Source organism: Corylus avellana, chromosome 11 (genome assembly GCF_965113065.1).
Source record: "Corylus avellana chromosome 11, dhCorAvel1.hap1.2, whole genome shotgun sequence".
In the NCBI taxonomy this organism is placed as follows: Eukaryota; Viridiplantae; Streptophyta; class Magnoliopsida; order Fagales; family Betulaceae; genus Corylus; species Corylus avellana.
The window spans coordinates 3,875,933-3,894,286 of NC_142500.1; the positions used below are offsets into that span (position 1 = coordinate 3,875,933).

An 18,354-nucleotide genomic window follows, 5' to 3' on the forward strand; every position below is an offset into this window, starting at 1 on the left:
TGTAGCCTGTATGTATACATATTTTCCCCACTTACAATACAGACAAAATCGTCTAGAGAAAGGTTCTCAAACCCAGTTAACACAAGAGACGACACTCCAGAGCTCTCTCTCCCACTTCAACAAAAGACAACGGTCAAAAATCTCTCTCTCTCTCTCTCTCTCTCTCTCAAAACAAACAAAACCCTTCTCTCTCTCTCTCTCTCTCTCTCTCTAGGATGAATTCAATCTCAGAATCCTTCAAAAGCAACCCTGTCAACCTCGACCGGATCATCCCGTTAGACTTCAAGGCTGTTTTGAAACTACCCGACTCTCACACGTGGAGCCTATCAACCGCCGACCACCCACCCACGACAGACCCATTTGGCGCCGGGTCGGTGCCCGTGATAGACCTTACCGACCCGAATGCGGTGTTGCTCACACGACAGGCCTGCGAGCAATGGGGGGTGTTTCAAGTCACCAACCACGGCATTCCCGTTGACCTTCTTATAGAGCTAGAGTTCCAAACGCGGCGTTTGTTCTCTCTCCCGCTGGACCAAAAACTCCTTGCAGTCCGATCGCCGGAGGCCTTCACCGGCTACGGCCTGGCCCGCATTTCTACCTTCTTTCCCAAGCTAATGTGGTCGGAGGGGTTCTCAATAACGGGGTCTCCGATGGAACATGCTCGCCAACTTTGGCCACATGACCACACAAAATTCTGGTACGTGCATCGCGTGCATGCCCTTCACTGTTGTATTAGCAAATTTTTGTCTTCTTTCTGTTAGTAGTCGCCACGTCAAGCAGTGTAGGGCCGGGTGATCTTAGAAAGGAATATCCGAATATGGGTATTTTTGTAGTTTTGTGCATTCGTTGCTTCCGATAAAACGACGGCTCGGCCTTTTAATGCCTGACGTGGCGAGTTGTGAGTGGCCTGGAACTCATCTGAGAATTACGCGTGCTGCAACGGAGCAGAACTCGTGTTAAAATGAGGGTTGGGTGCACACAGATCGGTGCATGCACCAATCCATGCTTTGAGTTTCACGTAGCATTCAAAATACCAATTGGCAATGCCTCATCCATCTGGCCCACCCGCAATAGGCGGGTTTGAGCTGAATTTTTGGGCCCTGGTTATAGTGGGCCTGGGTTTCCACTTAGGATCTACAGAACTCCCGAAACCCTATTCAAAATTATTTATTTTTGCTAATAAAAATATAGTTTCTATCATTACTTTATACACGAAAACACATTTTGCACCTTTTTGTTTTCATGTCTACACATTTTTTCTTTCATATTTGATTGATAAATTGTGTGGTTATTATATGAAGAGTTATATAAGTAATTCAAGAGAGTTTCAACAACAAAGAGCTATTTTAGTGTATAGTGTTCTGTTGGCGCTTTCAATGATAATAAAGTCAATTTATTGGATTATTTGGGTTGTTAAGTTTATATTGGTCATATACTTTTACGATCAGAAGTACTGTCTTATATGGCTTAGTTGAAATGTTAATTTTATGTATATAAGTTATTGGGCACTTCTCCCCTTTCAAGAGTCTCATATAAGTGTTTCACATGTTTTAACTACTATCTTAACCTTAGTTCTATCGACAACCCACTATATGGATACTCGATAGTAATTCTTTCTCTTTTGAAGGCTCCACTTATTTATATTCAATGACTTAATACTATGCCCATACATAATACCAAAATATTTTAATTTAGCCATCAATTGCTCCTTCCAGGTCTTAGCCACAAAGTTGCAACCATTTGGTGTCGTACTCGACTTGGTGGCGGCTTTGATACCAAAATTTTTTTTAGCAAACTCGCCCCTAGCAGTAACATTTTTTGGATCCTGGCTCCTACCCATAATAATTTATGGCTATGTCCCTGACTAGGAGTCTCAATTGTGATTATTCCTATTAAGTTTGTATATATTATGAGTAAAGGCTTTGTTTATATATTAAGTGTCTCTTAATTAAACATCTACTTTACAATTTCATGCAGTGATGTAATGGAAGAGTACCAAAGGGAAATCGGGGACCTGACAGAAAGGATTCTGGGCCTGATGCTTGGGTCATTGGGCTTAACCCGTGATGATGTGAGATGGTTTAAGCCTAAAGATGGGAGGAAACATTCCCAAGCCCTGCTCCATTTAAACTCATACCCGGTTTGTCCCGACCCGAGCCAGGCCATGGGCTTGGCCCCTCACACAGACTCATCATTGCTCACTTTGCTGCACCAATGCAGCACCGGTGGGCTCCAAGTCCTTAGAGACAATGTCGGGTGGGTGCCGGTGCATCCTATCGCCGGTGCACTTGTTGTCAATACCGGTGATCTAATGCACATACTCTCCAACGGCCAATTCAAAAGTGCAATGCATCAAGTGTTTGTCAACGAAACACATCATCGCGTCTCGATCGCTTACTTCTATGGCCCACCGGGCGATGTTAACATATCACCGCCGACGAAGTTGACCAACCATAAACATCCGCCTCTCTATCGGCCGGTGACATGGAAGGAATATCTTGATGCCAAGGCAATGCATTTCAACAAGGCACTTGACTTGATACGAAATGATGTGCATATTGCTAATAGGTGAACACGATAACAGAAAGTGCAAATTTTCTCTAACATAAAACTCTTGTTTGAAGAGAGAGAAGCTTCGGGGAGGTTTCTTTTTCTTTGCCTTCCCCCCCCTCCCCCCCCCCCCCTCTTTTTTTCTTTGCTTTTCAATTGCAACAAAGTCATATCTATGGAGTTTTGTCCGCCATCTCGGCACACATGCCCTCTCTTCACCACCATCGCACGCGCCACATCCATTTCCACTTCGTTTTATCTTCTCCGGTGCTCGAACAATGTTTTTCATGCTTGGTTTCCTCATTTTCGCTATGGAGAGTCCAATCTTGTTGCAAGTTATTTTGTCTTTTAACAGAGGACTCTTCATTGAGTTTTTTTGCAAACCGCTTTGTGCGGCTCTGAAAAAAGTCCGACTTGTCTACGGTTCTTCTAGAACTATAGACAAAACCATTTCCTGCTAATTGATCCTTTTGGACCGAATCGAGAATTTGTTCCTGAATTTGTACTGCATTTACCATTTGGACTTTGTTGTCTGAAGTACCCAACCCTTTTAGTTATTCACTTTCCCTTATTTAATTAAAAAGAAAAAAGAAAAAGAACAAGGCATTAACAAATAATTAAAAACAAAAAATATTCAAAACTACTTCTCTAAAAAGCGTTATCATGCGCATCCTATATAGTTAGTGGATTTCACTTTTTGTCCTCAAGAAATTCATAATTGACAGGCATTGGTGAAGCCCAGATGACAAAATGGAACACTAAAATATTCAAAGAACAACCACAATTTTGATCCCACTAATTCCTTGTCTTACGTTTATTCTTTTGACATTCAGATAATAGAGAGAATCTTTGATATTCCACCGGCATCGAGAGACACAATAGCTGTCTTTGCTAGTGTCAGTGCGATGCCAGTATTGTGTTTGCCTTTAGTTTATTCTATTTAAGTTTATGGATGCAAAAGGTTGATGAACACAAGTAGGCCAGAACCACAACAATCGCAGCAACCTCTAGTATGCAGGATTGTTTAATAGGATTCTAATAGAAGACTCAACTGCTGAGAATCCACATTCATGAAAACATAGAGAGAAATGTGACAGGATATTATATTAACAAAAACTGACTATTCTGTAAACAGCATTTACATCTTCCCCATATGAGTCTGAACAAAAACTGTATCCAGCATTTTCAACCAGATTTACAAAGTCAGCTCTGATGCAAAAGATGACTTCCTTCAGTTAACTTGGGGGGGTGGGGGACTAGGGTTAGGATCTAAATACTTTCTTGCTAAGCAGACAAATATAAACAACTACAAAAGCATCCAAGGAAAACCTGTTGAGTATTTCTGAGTATATGAATTTTGTTGGGACGAAAAAGCGGTTAAGTCACTTCCAGAGCTTGACACACTTGTCATGACTAGCCGAAGCTACCAAACCCGTAACATTTGATACAGCCAAGGCAGAGACTAGTTTGTCATGCGCATGTAAAGTCATTGTCTTGTTCTTGTTTGGGTTCCACAGTTCCAGAGTCTGGAAATCCACACAATTCCACATAAAAAAGCAAAACTCCATGTCAGCAGCTTGAAAACAAGGACATGCTACTTAGATCATCTCTCATGTAACAAAAGTTGCTATGACACTCAACAGATAAGAATACAATGTACCACACTTCTTCTCATGGAGCAATCCAGTTCCAAGCAATAAAAACCTTATATAAAAAACATGCATTGCAACAAAGGCATAAGTAATACCAATCTGAGACCCAATCCTATGCAATAAAACTGCAATTGTCACAATATTGTGTATGGCTAAATTATGAGATGAAATTGCATGAAAAAGGCAGAACAGTTATCTTGCATCCTACATGGTCAAAATGCAAACCTTAACTGCTATGTAGCTAACTTGAAATTGCAAGAAAAGATAGAACTATGACTTGCCTCGTAACAGCCGATGACCAACAGATAAGGATAAGAAGGATGGAAAACACAGGTACGAAATTTGTTGCCGGTACAGCTCAACTCATGAATGCATTCCCCTTTGTTCCCAGAGCCAATTGTCCACACTCTGACCAAGTCATCACTCACAGATGCCAGATATTCGCCAGAAGGATCCCAGCAGATGGAATGGACAAGGTTTTTATGGCCCTAAAATGATAGTCACAGATTCAAAAAAAGAAAAGAAAATGTCGATAATGATGGGAGGTCATTACTCCATGCCAAGGAAGCATGGAAGTGCCAAGGAAGCATGGAAGAAAAGTAACATAGCAATATAAAATATGCATGTGCGACTTCCACATCATATCATTAGAATAATTCAAGAAAATAATAAGTTGCAGTATTAGCCATGTCATTGTCCAAAGGCAACAGCAGACCATAGGGAAAAAAATAATACGAAAAAAAAAATAATACAAAAACAAAAAAACACCTTCAATTTGCTTATAAGAATGCTCCCAATTCTATATACAAGGCAAATAATGAATAACAATACTCTTCTTTGATCATCTTGTGGGCAGCCCTTTGGGGAGACGGTTTGAAGAAAAGCCTCAAATTATTAAAATTCATATTTCTAGAAAATGACAAAATTCCGATAACTTCGAAAATTTCAAATTACATCAATCAAAACCTTTTTTTTTTTTTCTGGATAAGTAATACCAATCAAAACTAATTGAGATCATAATAATAGAAAGGAAAATTTACTGTATTAGTCCTTTTTGAATATTTTTCAAATCAATGCCTGAGTTTTTATTTTCATCTTTTAGCATCTTGAGTTTATCCCCATTATCAAATTGATCCTTCCATCTGATTCCGTCAATTTTGTTTTTGATGGAGCACATATAAAATCACAATTCTACCATTTTTCAAAAGAATGAAAAAAAATAAAATAAAAAAATCAAAGGAGTTTGGCTCCGAGCCACCCCTTATTTTTATCTTTTTCTTTTGAAAAAGGGTATAATTGTAAATTTATACAGGCTCTAAAAATATCGACAAAATCTGTACGGAATTGGATGGAATAATTGATTTGATAACGGGAATGAATTCAAGGAGCTTAGAGATAAAAATAGAAACTCATGGAATGATTTGAAGAATAACAAAAACTTAGGGACTCCAGAGAAAAAAGAAAAGAGAAAAAAAAAAAAAAAAAAAAAAGGAACCACCAAAACAAACATATGGAGAAACTAGCATACAACAGAGACAGAACGATTTGGTAACGAAAATTGGTTTTCAAACTTTGGAGTGTGGACGTGCAAAGCCTGGCTAAAAAAGTCCTCTAGGAAAAGTACACATTAATCTCATAGAAATCTTAATGACTCAGTGAAAAAAGTTGAATAAGGTCAATCAAGCCAGTTGCCAAAAGAATCACCAAATTGAACCTCTGGACGGAGAAATTGAAATACAAAGGAGACATAAGAGCACTGTCTGACAGCAAAAAAATGTTCTTGGCACTTTTTGAGTTTGGACCTATAAAGCCAGGTAAAAGAAAAGCATCAGGAAAGATGACAACCAACCTGTAACTTAATCCTGCATACTTGGGTCTCTACATCAAATATGGATACAAAATTCTCTGATGCAGCAGCAAGAATTCTCCCAAGACAAGGTTGAAATCTAATCTGGGTCGCACCACCCTGACAAAATTTGAAGGGGCGTTGAGGGGGCTGTTAACATAGCTACATTGAGATCGAGTGATACAATTTATCTTGAAGATGAATAAACAACATATTCTATACCTTGAAAACGCCAGCACAACTGCCATTCTTGATACTCCAGTATCTTATCTCACTATTATCACAAGAGCAGATAAGGTCTTCTTTACTAGGGTGGAAGTCCAATGCCAAAACAGTTGAAGAGTGGCCCATAAAAGTACGAAGTGAATAACTAGGCTGCAAAGTATTGATGTATCCATTAGTTCTTGGTGAACAATAAGAGGATGTCAAATGGTAAAGATAAGATTGATTCTATCACTGATCTCAAAAGCAAAGTCATGTAAGAAAATCAGAAGAGGACATTAGTGAAGTTCACCTTCCAAAGTTATATTTCTATTTATAGCGAGTCAATTTTTTATCACTCAATCCAACATAATCTTATTCCAGTCATCAGAGGTGGGCTTATTAAAAAGAGAAGTTAATTACAGAGTAATACGATTGTTAATTATCAGGTCACTGATGCAATTATACCAGTTGATAGACTTTGATATTTGGTTGATTTCTATGATACAGTCAAAGTTCAATTCCAGAATTCCACTTAATTCGTTCAAAAATAAAAGTATTTCTTCCGTATCTTTTTGCATCTAACATTAGTTTGTTCAGTAATGACCACAAAACTGAAGTGAAATTGGTAAAAAAGAAAAAAGAAAAAAGGTAACGCAATAAGACATACTTGAACATGAAATGAGTCTAAGGGACTAGTCAGGAACCATTGAGAGGTTAGCAGATTGCACTTGCAGTAACAATATTAAATAAGAAATGAAAAAAGAGGAATATGTAAACTAACATTATCAGTGTCCCAAACCCGGACAGTTTTGTCAGCTGAAGATGTAGCAAGCCTTGACATGCTTGGACTGAAACGGACATCAGTTATCCCATGAGAATGTTCTTCAAGTGTAGACTTCATAGCAAAGGATTCTGTGCACCACAATACAGCCTGCACCACAAAGTCATCAGACAAAAAGGTTTCTGTTGTCTTTTCCATAATAAAAAATAATTCAGTCTGAAGTTTCCCTGTGCAAATGATTGCAGCACTAGAAAAATGCTTAATAAAACAATCCAATCAAATCAAATTCTTACCTTTCTATCATGCCCACCTGTAGCAAGCAATTTCCCATCTGATGAGAAGTGACAACATTCAACTTTACTTGTACTTGCTGGAATAAGCCGGACTTCCGTAAATGTAAAACCTAATATTAAGACAAAAACATTAAACCCTTGGATTCCATTGATATAGTTACACAAACCAAAGAATTACATGATCAGACAAACAGAAGTATCAACTATTATAAAAGCCACAATCCATCATACCTTTGCTGACGTCAGAAGACCGACCAACTCTATCCATAGGGTCTGCAGCTTCAGGAGATAAAAATGAATCGACATTATCCTCCAAAGATCCATCATCCACAAAACAGTCTGCATCAGCCTGCAGTAGATTATGTACTGAGATTTTAAGTGCCACAATCTCCACCCCACCTCCCCCCCACCCAAAAGAAACAAAAAAAAAACTCTTTTTACTTTTTTGTTGTTATGTTTAAACCTAAGATCATGTAGAACCATAACGAACTTCAGGTCTAAACCAATATGCCCTTCCAGCCATGACCCTCGGGCTGCCAATGACAATTTCTTGCAAGTAAATTACCCATAACTTTTTTTTACAGAGGACACATTGAATAATTCTTGAACGTGAGTACTTTAACCACACCTTATTCCTACATCATGCAACTTTTTTTTTATAAGTACATCATGCAACTGGTAAATAGAAGATCAGGAAAACTATCCAAAATGAAATTACCATGAAGACAGTAAAGTAAGGTTGCTCACCAACTGATTTGGTGCTGATGTAAGTGAGTCCATGCCATCAGAACCAAACATAAGCAGAGACTTCGAGGAACCACCATTGTGTGGCAAATTTGGTATTGACATCACATCTCCGGGGGTGTGAGTAGAAGGTGTTGAAGGAGAACTTTGGGATGGTCCTGTGGTGTTTGCAGTCCCACAGCTATTGGCAGGACCTGAAGATGATACTGGCTGCTTTCTCTTTCGCCCAATTTGACTTTTTGGAGCCTTGAATGAACAAAAAGAATATTTCAGAAACCAAACCAGGTTATATTCAGTGATTATCAAGTTCACGGTGACGGATTCAAGTTATGAAAACCACTTGACATAGCATATAGAGATCCTAATTAAAACAGATAACAATAATTATATAAGAGGTGACAAAAGATGCAGATGTTATGAGAAACTAAAGGATGTGAGAACTAGAAGGTTATATATGTTTGGCCTTGGAAGTCCAAATTATAAAAAAACAATGAATAAATAAAATAAATCTGAGTTTAGGATCTATGTAAATTCATGGCAAATTCTACCATACAGAATAAACTTTGCAAAACATTTTGTTCTATTTGGAGAATGAAGAACTGTTCTGCAACAACTATTCCAAAAACCAGAAAGAAAAAGGAATCACAACAGGAAAATTGTGTAGCTAATACAGTCTACAAATACTGAAGCTAATAAATCACAAACCTGATCATTTCCTTGAAAGGTATTTGAAATGCTACCATCCCCTGTGATGCTGCCAGCACCATTCATTTTATCTTGCTGCTGGAATTGGTGGTTTGAATTCAGAGACTGTTGACTAGAAAGTGGATGCTGCGAATAATGTTGCTGCTGTAACTGAATAGTATTCAACATTAGATAAGCAAGAAATACTGAAGCTTAAACGCCATTAAACTATCAAAAAGAGCTAAAGATGATAAGATCGACTGACTCTGAAGTGCAGGAACAAAATGATACCTTCATTAGCAGTTCTGTGTCTGCACGTGGTAATTGCACTGGTGATCCAATATTTGGAACTATATTGCCAGCAGAATTTAGCTGTCCATCCTTTCCAAGACCCATATTTTGATTGTTAAGAAGCATTCTCAGTCTTCTGCATTCCAAATCATTAGCAGATGGAGATGCCAAGTTTTGCTGTGCCTGAAGCATTAGTTGCTGCTGTAACTGAAGTCGATTGAAAGGCTGAGGAGACTGCATCAAAGACTTATGCTGCTGAAGAAGCCCAGGTCGAAGCTGCTCCAGCCCCTAGAAAAGGTAAGTTTTCAGAAAAGAGAACATATTCTGTCCGTTTATAATGTCATATACCATTTACCGAACCGTTAAATAGAAAATGTAAAATGTAAGTTTTATTCCATGCAGCAAGTATGAACAATAATTGACAGATGTCAAAAAAGAAAGGGGATCTGGGGGAACTTGCCTTCATTCTGCCTACCTCTTTCCTAAGAGATGAAGTTGAATAAAAGTGGAAGCAATCATTTTCCTTTTCAATGACAATTTCCCTTGATAGGTTATATATTAAGAGGAATATGTCATATTAATTTTGGCACATTCTACCCCAACTAGTGTTTGGCTGATGGGGGATGAACCGACCAAATTAGAACTAAAGGTAATCCAATTTGAAAACAGATATACAATTGTATGTCTAGAGGGAATACAAAAGCGTAGGTTTTAAGTCTTACCGTCAAAGGCCACCCTTTTAAAGTCAAACTGTTACTGCCTTGATTTGATCCTAAAACAACATGAGAATAAAGCAATCAATGAACATCATAAAATTTACAATCTAAATCAGACATTAACAAAAATAATTAAATCATGAAGTTTCATGTCACGTGGCCCAAAACATGAAAACATACAGGATCATGGAACTTAAAAAAGAATTTCTAGGAACTTGTAGGGATTTCACCACTTATACATGTTTCTAAATTCGAAGGGAATTGTTTATTTGCAACTAACTACATAAATGACAAATATTGACAACACATCCATCGATATTCATTTAAAGTTGTCTTATGTATAAGAGGAAACTCCTAGTTTATTTCCTTTCTCGATTGGTCTTCCAAATCATCACAAATATAAGAATAATTGCCAACCTATCAATAGTTTAGACTCATTGTGCTTCACGCTTTAAGTGTGCCTAGCCACGCTTTTAACAACACCTTGAACATCAGAAGTTATGTTCTCCATTCAATGAGTTGAAACTATCAAGAATTGATGACTCAATCAGATATAGATGCTTGATACATGAATAAAAAGATATTCCATTATAAATATTCATAAGATAAGGGGGTCAACAACCACATTATTTATTAAAAGAACAAAAAAAAAAAAAAAAAAACACTAAAGCATCAAGAATTGATGACTCAATCAGATATAGATGCTTGATACATGAATAAAAAGATATTCCATTATAAATATTCATAAGATAAGGAGGTCAAAAACCACATTATTTATTAAAAGAAAAAAAAAACACTAAAGCTGTAAAATCATAGGACCTATAAAATGAGCACAACAAAATGAGAAAATAGAAACAAACAACTAGATTCAAAGGACACTTTTGATCCATACCATAAACTCCAATACATGATCCTTCTGGACCAGTAGCTCTACGATTCATCATTGAATTCATCTCACACTTTATGTCCTGTTTCAAGCAGAGAAGACTACCAGAAATAAGAAAAACCACTCTGAAGGAATCACAGAAAAGCAAAATAAATAATAATAATAATAACAATAATGATGATGATGACTCAATGACAATGATTACCTGTGCAGGCCCTGGAAGCTGCTGACTTCGACTTTGAACTTGCTGAGGATTTCCAGATATACTCCCAGGTATACCGTGAAGTGTTTGCCTGCAGAACAAGGGTTCACCGACTCTCAAATTGGACAAATTGGACTCAATTACAGAAGTAGTATGCAACTGAATCATGGTGAAAAGAAATAAAATCATTAAAAAAAAATTACCCTGGAGGCTGGCCACCTGCTACAGCTGCCTTCAGCATTGAGGTGTGATTTGGATCCAGAAGCTGTCCCACATTATCATCTAACCTTTGCTGCATAATAATGTTTAATAAGCAGCTGCAGGAATAATAAAATAAGAATAAACACATTTTGAATCTATCACAGAACCTGATACCTTCATGCCTCCATCATCCAAGGCATCCCTCTGGAGTGGAATCTTCAGTCTTTCCTCATACAATTTTGTTGCCAAGGCATTTGCAGTTGCATGGTTCTGCCTCATAAGAGGGTCACTGCTTACAAGCCCATGGGAAGTGCCATTTAGAAGCTGACTCCCATCTCTCCGTTGCTGCTGCTGCTGTTGCTGCTGTTGCTGCTGCTGTTGCTGTTGTTGTTGCTGCTGTTGTTGTTGTTGCTGCTGCTGCTGCTGCTGCTGAGCATGCCTCTGCATCAAGAGCTGCTGCATTTGCATCTGCTGATGCTGCTGGGGTTTCTGATGTTGCTGCTGCTGCTGCTGCTGCTGCTGCTGCTCCTGAGCCTTTGCCAATTGAGTCTGAATTCCACATAAATCTCCAGCTTATTTAGGCATCTCTCAAAAATAGCAGACACGGAACAAATAGAGATCCCACAGAATCCAATGAAAAAACATTGTAACGTACTATTAATTTTATGAATCCAAAAAAAAAGACCTAATAATGTTTGATATGTAGGCCAAACTCCCAGTACTCTCAACCCCACAGCAGATTCATTTAAAAAATCTATTCCATAAAAATACTCCAAAGAGATAAAATTACAACTTTTAAATGTTAGATGTCAAGGCCACAGAGTTCATCAGTAAATGTTTCAGAATAAAAACTTCCTGTGTCCATTGAAAATCCAGTAAAGGTTTATCCACTAGGAGTTAAACTTTGTTTGTAAAACAGTAAATTACAAAGACACCAACCATTGTTTTCAAGAAAAAATCCAAAAGAACAAAGCAAATATAATTTGAGAAAAATGTTACTTAGGCCCATCATATTGTGGTTTAAAATGTGTAGGCAATAGAATATTAAGACCAATAACTACAATTTCAGGAAATACCCAAGACTTACTGTACAAAAAAAAAAAAACCTTTTCTTTTTGGGGTTGGTGGGGGGGGAGAGAGAAAAAAAAAACACACATGATCCATAAGCAACTGCAGAAAATATTATGAAGACAGTTATATGCATCAATTAAAAGCACATATTTTATGGAGATTTTCTTTTTTAAGTGGAAAAATTGAATTTCTCTTGTCAGAATCCACTTGCTATAACAAAAAGGGTTTGCAAAATTCCTGGAAACTTTCATAGCCACACCCTTCCCCACCCCAACAGAAAACGAAAGGTTGATCAAAACTGTTAAACCCACCCCGATGTATGATGCTGCTGCTTCTGAGTGCTTCTCATTTGTCTTTGCAATAAATATGTCCCAAAAGACAGACCACCATTCGAAAAGAAAGCCACCAGGTGCATCAATAGCTGAAGTAAATGTAAGCACAAAAACAACTTTAATCATGAATGTGATGGTATAAAGAATACTGTGCCAAATCCAGAATATATTGAATTTATTTTCCTCAACAAAGCTTCACATATTCTTACCAACAGGATCTGAACAGACTTTTCCTTCCGCTAGAAAAGCTTTTGCAGAAGCATGTAATTTCCTCTTCATAAAATAATCATATATATACACATCCAGCCTATCATACAAGGACCAAAAGCATCCCACCAGTCAGAAATTCAGAAAATTTAAATCCTTTGAGAATAGTTTGAAGAATAACAGCAGCACGGTCTAAGAATGATAAATACAAAGCAAAAATGGATACAAAGCCGCCATTCAAACACCTACAAAATAAGGACAATAATGTCCAAATGATTAAAAAAAAACCAGCCCTGGAAATTCAGAAAGTTCAAAAACTTTTGAGAAAGTGGAGACCAACTGCGGCACATACTGAAATTAAAAATTTCCATACTAAAGTTAAGTCAGTTTGAAACCAGAAATTACAAACCCTCCACCCAACTGAACCTTACAAAAAATTTTGGGTTAGTTGGATTTTTCATGGTCTGATTGCTGAGCAATGTGCAGAAAAATTCTCTATTTGAATCTTAAGTTTTGCATTATTTGGGAGGAAACCCACCACCACCACCACTCAACCAAGCCTAAGAAGACCAAAACAATATCAACATCAAACAACCCCCAGAAAGGAAAGAAACAAAATTTAAAAACCATAACCAAAAATAAAAAAGAAACCGAGACCATTTGAACCAAAGTCCTAAAGGATGAAAACCCAGATTTTCAAAGACAAAAACAACGTACCAAAATCGTTTATTTGCATAAAAATTTACATTTACTTGACCCAAAAAAAAAAGAAGTCTCACATTTTATCAGCCTCCCAGTTGGTCTGCGACATGATTACAATATCGTAATCTGCACAATATCCAAAACCTTCAGAACTGCGAATAAGAAATCTTAGTGGAACTCTTTTACGTTAGATTTCTCGCAAGAACAAATGTTCTCTGGATTATCGGACGAAGCTTTTGAAGTGTTTTCCACACAATTTGAGGACGATAAGCTTGGTGTATAAATTATAATGAAAGAGAGAGAGAGAGAGTAATATAAAATATTGAGTGCTAATTTCTGGCTTCTTCTTTTTCTTCTTTCTTTTATTCTCTTTGGCCTTTTGCAATGTTCTGGCGTAGTGCCAAAACTTCACGCAACCAATGCTCTGCAGAGTGGCGCCCTTTCTTTTAACGACAGTCTTTGTTTGCCACAAGTGCTTTATTGACTTAATTGCTTCATGTCATGCAAATATGCATTTCCCACATTTAAAAATTACAATTCTCGAATATAATAAAATTATTTTTATTTATTTTTTAATAAATGTCATTATCTTACTTTTAATTTCACTATAAAATAATAGTCAAACTGTTAAAAAAAATTTCTGGTAAACTTGATGTGATTTATTTTTAGCTTATTAATAATATTTTTGTTTTGAAAACAAAAAATAAAATATTTGAAAAACATAGCCAACTCTTACTTGGTCCACAATCTTTTTTTTTTTTTTTTAATGTAAATATTGATTTCCGGTCAAATAAGCAACGAATTGAGCTTCATAAAACCGCAAAAAGTAATTTGAAATCCGAAAAAATAATTTTCAGTTATTCGAGTAGTGATTTTTAGCACACCGGCATGCTGAACAGTAAGCACGTCGGTGTAAAAATATTATTAAAATAATATTTAAACAGTAAAAAAATAAAATAAAATAATATTTTAACACCGACATGCTTAAACAATAAGCATGCCGGTGTGCTAAAAATCACTACTCCAGTCATCCTATTAAACATTTTGACTTCATTTCTAAATCTTATGGTTTTGTCAAATTAGCCTCCTTGTCCTGCTTTGATTTCTTAGTCAGCAACGTCAAAATTGAGGCGTTGTCCATGTCATTAAAAATTTCCCTAAATTAAATAAGGTATGCTAGAGTGCAATATAATGACTTGCACTCTACCATACCTACATTTAGCCCATATTTAGTGACTTGTGGGAAAGAGAATTGAAATTTAAATTTCAAATTTAAATCCTCTCTTTCATGTGATTATCTATTTGTCACGTCACTAAAAAGGGGTCACATGTGGGCATTATATTGCACTAAAGCATTTTTCACATTAAATTTAACGGATTTCATTAAGAGAAATGCTAGAATCTAATAAAAACTTCATATTTTGCCTATAAAAGTTTACGTGACAAGATGCCACATTATTTTTTTTTTAGAGAAAAAGACAAAATAAAAAGAAGATGATGTGACATCTTACCATATAAACTCTTATGAGCAAAATATAAAATTTTTATTATATTCTAACATATCTCTTTCGTTAATATGCCACGTAAGAGCCCATACAATCCTAACATGTGTCACTCATAGTAAAAAAAAAATATATATATATATATATATATTTGGATGTTTTTTTTTATCTGGTGTGAAGGCTAGGCACAGTAAATAGAATGCCAAATGTGGAAAAGTAGTGAGCAGCAGCAGTAGTTGTGATAATGGCAATTGCAGTGCAGCAGAAGTGTTACAGCAAGTTGGAACTGGGAAAAAGCATTAATGCAGAGAGAGACAGAAATAGTCACCTACCCATAAAAAAAAACAAAAAAAAAAAAAACAGATTAATAAGATTTTCAAAAATTAATTGAAGAAGGCTTTATTGATTTAATTATAATAATAAATTTTCAAAAATAGTTAATAGAAATAACAATCGAATTTAAAGAAATACCAATTTCAAGCAATTGTTGGTGCTGACATGAACTAAGTAGGACATTACTCATTCATTAAAGCAAATCTCTATATATTATAACAATGTTATTTTAATATTCCAGATATTTTTATCAAAATATATATATATATACCAGATATTTAATTCCAAAAACAAAGAAAAAGAACCTTGTCCTTTTCACTCAGTCCTTTTTTTATTTTATTATTATTTTATGTGATCAATTATTGTTCTTATGGCCATATAAGTATGATTAAGAGATGATTCCTTAAGATACAAGCTTTATTTACTTTTCACCCAATGGAATATCATAATGGAACCGGAAAAAGGCATAATCAATTTGCTTTTTAAGTATAACAAAAAACAAAAATGCTTTATTAAGAAATTGGCAGAATTCTGACACTGCCTGCTTTACCTCTTTATTAAAAAGGGATCTAATTTAAAAATAATAATAAAAAAATTTTATGCTTATACTTTACAAATTGAGAGCTTTTATACATCTATCTTTTGACTTTTTTCTTTTTTTTTTTCTTTTTTGGAAGGATTAAATTATGAATTTGTAGAGATTGACAAAATATGGAAAACAACAACATGTCTCTTACAAATTTATGAACTTGATCACTCTGTCAGTAAATAGTCAACAAATTTAACAAAAATTTTGCCACTTGGAGGGTGATATCCATCAACTTGGGGACAGGGTCCAGCCACCCCTTAAAGAGGTTTTGAGGATGGTTAGTAAGGGTGAAAAGGGGAGCGATTATTAACCGCTTGCCAATCGCTAATTACACCAACTATTAAACGCTTTTGAAAGCGATTAGAAAAAATTATTAACTGCCTAGGCAGTTACAGTTAGTAGTTTTGAACGCTAACCCCCAATATATATAAAAATGTATAAAAATCTAAAAACAATATCGTATATAGTATGATATTATCGTATTATCATATAAATGACATCGTTTATATATATTTTTATTTTTTTAAAAAAAAAGTAATTAGCGGTTATTAGAGTTACTAACCACCTAGGCTATTAATATATTTTACTAATTGTCTAGATAGTTATAGTTAGCGAATTTTAATCAATAACGGTTAATCATAACCGTCTTTTCACCCCTACTGATTAGACCATTCTTAGCCTAGGTGATGGCTTGGCCACCCACTTAAGGAAGAAAGTTTAAGTGGTTCAGGCACCCTCTCACATGAGGGATGATTTCACCAACTCTTAGACATGTTTCACCCTGAAAAACTCTCTAAATGTAATTTTTCAGATTTAATTATTTTATACATAGCCAAAGTTATTGTTTTTCCTTCTATAGTTAAACTAAATTTATTTTTCAGATTCAATTCCACTACATATGGCCATAATTATTGGTTTTCCTTCTTGAGCTACCTTAAATTTACTTTTCATATTCAGTTCTTTAATATAGATAGAGCCATAATTATAGAATTTTTTTTTTTTTTTTCCTATTCTCCATAATTATTGACTTCCTTCTTCAACTAGTCTCCCTTCAAAATTAAAGACCTGGAAGAAAAAAAAAAAATTAGTAAATCCTTCAAATTTTTCCTTACAAAGTCTGGCCTAAATTAATGCTAGATTATTATTCCCATAATACGTCCAGCCACCCCAAATTTTATTTTTATTTTAAAAAGTCTCCTTCCATAATTACACGAATTCACCCAGAAACGCAACTCAAAAAAATTTCATCCAGAAATAAAGCACATAGATATTTCTAGAAAGGAAATTGAATTTTGTCAGAAAATCTTTCAAACTTTTCTTACAAGCCTAACCAGAATTATAAAAGAGGGATGATACAACCCAAATTTTTTTGCCCTTAACTTTTACCTTCTTTTTTATTTTAAAAAATAAAAAATAAAAAATGGAAAAAATGTCTGAAGCAACCCTATTCACTTTTTTGTCCGTCTTTTATTTGGTATTTGTTTAAAAATAAAAATGATATTTTTCTTCGTAAAAATGATCATTTAAAAAAAAATGTCATTATTATGAAGAAAAAAAATACCATTTTTAATTTTTTTTAAATACCAAATAAAAGAAGGACAAAAAAATAGATAGAGTTGCTTCAGACATTTTTTTTCCATTTTTTATTTTTTATTCCTTAAAATAAAATAATTTTTTTTAAAAAAATGGCAAAAGTTGAACTCATGTTGGGCAAAACAGTTGGGCCTTTAGCATTTTATAAAAAGATAAATGCTTTTTTTTTTTTTTTTTTGAGAAACATATCATACTCATTCATTGATAAAAGTTGTGAGCCTAAAGTTCTTACAAACAGAGCAAAAAGCTCGGAAGTAAATCATAGCCGAAGCTAAAAATACAGTCATCAACAACAGACCAAATCAACCAAAACACAGCATCCGCTAACCTATGACTAAATATCAGGTTGAAAACTCAGATCTGCATCAAACAGATAAATGTTATTAGCATTATTTCAACATTCTCAGCTGAATTGGCATTCTCAGCTTTTTTTTTTTTCTTTTTTTTTTTCTTTTCTTTTTAATTAAGGGTGGATTGAGAATACTAACTCAGCTTAGAATGCTGAGAGAATACAAGGAGAATGCTAAATAACATTTCTCTTATAAAAAAGTTTTCCCTTCCATGGCCGACCACCCCATGATTAAGGTCACGTTTGGTATACAAAATATACCCATGGAATAGAATGGCTATTTTTATATTATATTTATTCTTTTGTTTGATTGTACACCATTTCTAGGAATAGCTATTCCTCTAGAGAAATACATATTCTATTTGTTTGGTTGCACATCATTTATAGGAATAGTTATTACCCTACGAATAAGAAAACCTATTTCACTAAAAATAAATAAATAAATAAGAGAGGAATAGTTATTCATTGAAAAATGGAATGTATTTTATTATTTTTTTTTGGTTGTAAACCTAAATAAATATATATATAATTTTTTTTCAAAAAAAAAAAAGAAGAGGAAACTTCATTTAACCTCCATGAACTGTCATCAATTTGCAATTATCCCTCTAAACTTTAAAAACTCTTAA

At 35.1% G+C, this 18,354-nt stretch overlaps 2 protein-coding genes across 2 annotated transcripts; one reads left to right on the forward strand and one right to left on the reverse strand.

Annotated features, from left to right (window-relative positions):
* The first annotated feature begins 215 nt into the window (after positions 1-215).
* Positions 216-2,572, forward strand: GA3OX3 (gibberellin 3-oxidase 3). The gene is made up of 2 exons (XM_059575659.2): positions 216-697; positions 1,978-2,572. The coding sequence occupies exons 1-2, from the start codon at positions 216-218 to the stop codon at positions 2,570-2,572; spliced, it is 1,077 nt and encodes a 358-aa protein (XP_059431642.2).
* Positions 2,573-3,629: 1,057 nt separating this feature from the next.
* On the reverse strand, positions 3,630-13,708 carry LOC132165467 (transcriptional corepressor LEUNIG). Its single transcript, XM_059576048.2, has 18 exons — positions 13,440-13,708; positions 12,663-12,760; positions 12,433-12,542; positions 11,225-11,599; positions 11,053-11,141; positions 10,853-10,940; positions 10,654-10,729; positions 9,768-9,817; positions 9,046-9,333; positions 8,776-8,925; positions 8,074-8,316; positions 7,558-7,675; positions 7,327-7,436; positions 7,034-7,183; positions 6,271-6,423; positions 6,052-6,168; positions 4,484-4,690; positions 3,630-4,076 (listed from the first exon to the last, which is right to left on the reverse strand). The coding sequence occupies exons 1-18, from the start codon at positions 13,469-13,471 to the stop codon at positions 3,933-3,935; spliced, it is 2,598 nt and encodes an 865-aa protein (XP_059432031.2). The 5' UTR covers positions 13,472-13,708; the 3' UTR covers positions 3,630-3,932.
* Between the last annotated feature and the right edge of the window lie 4,646 nt (positions 13,709-18,354).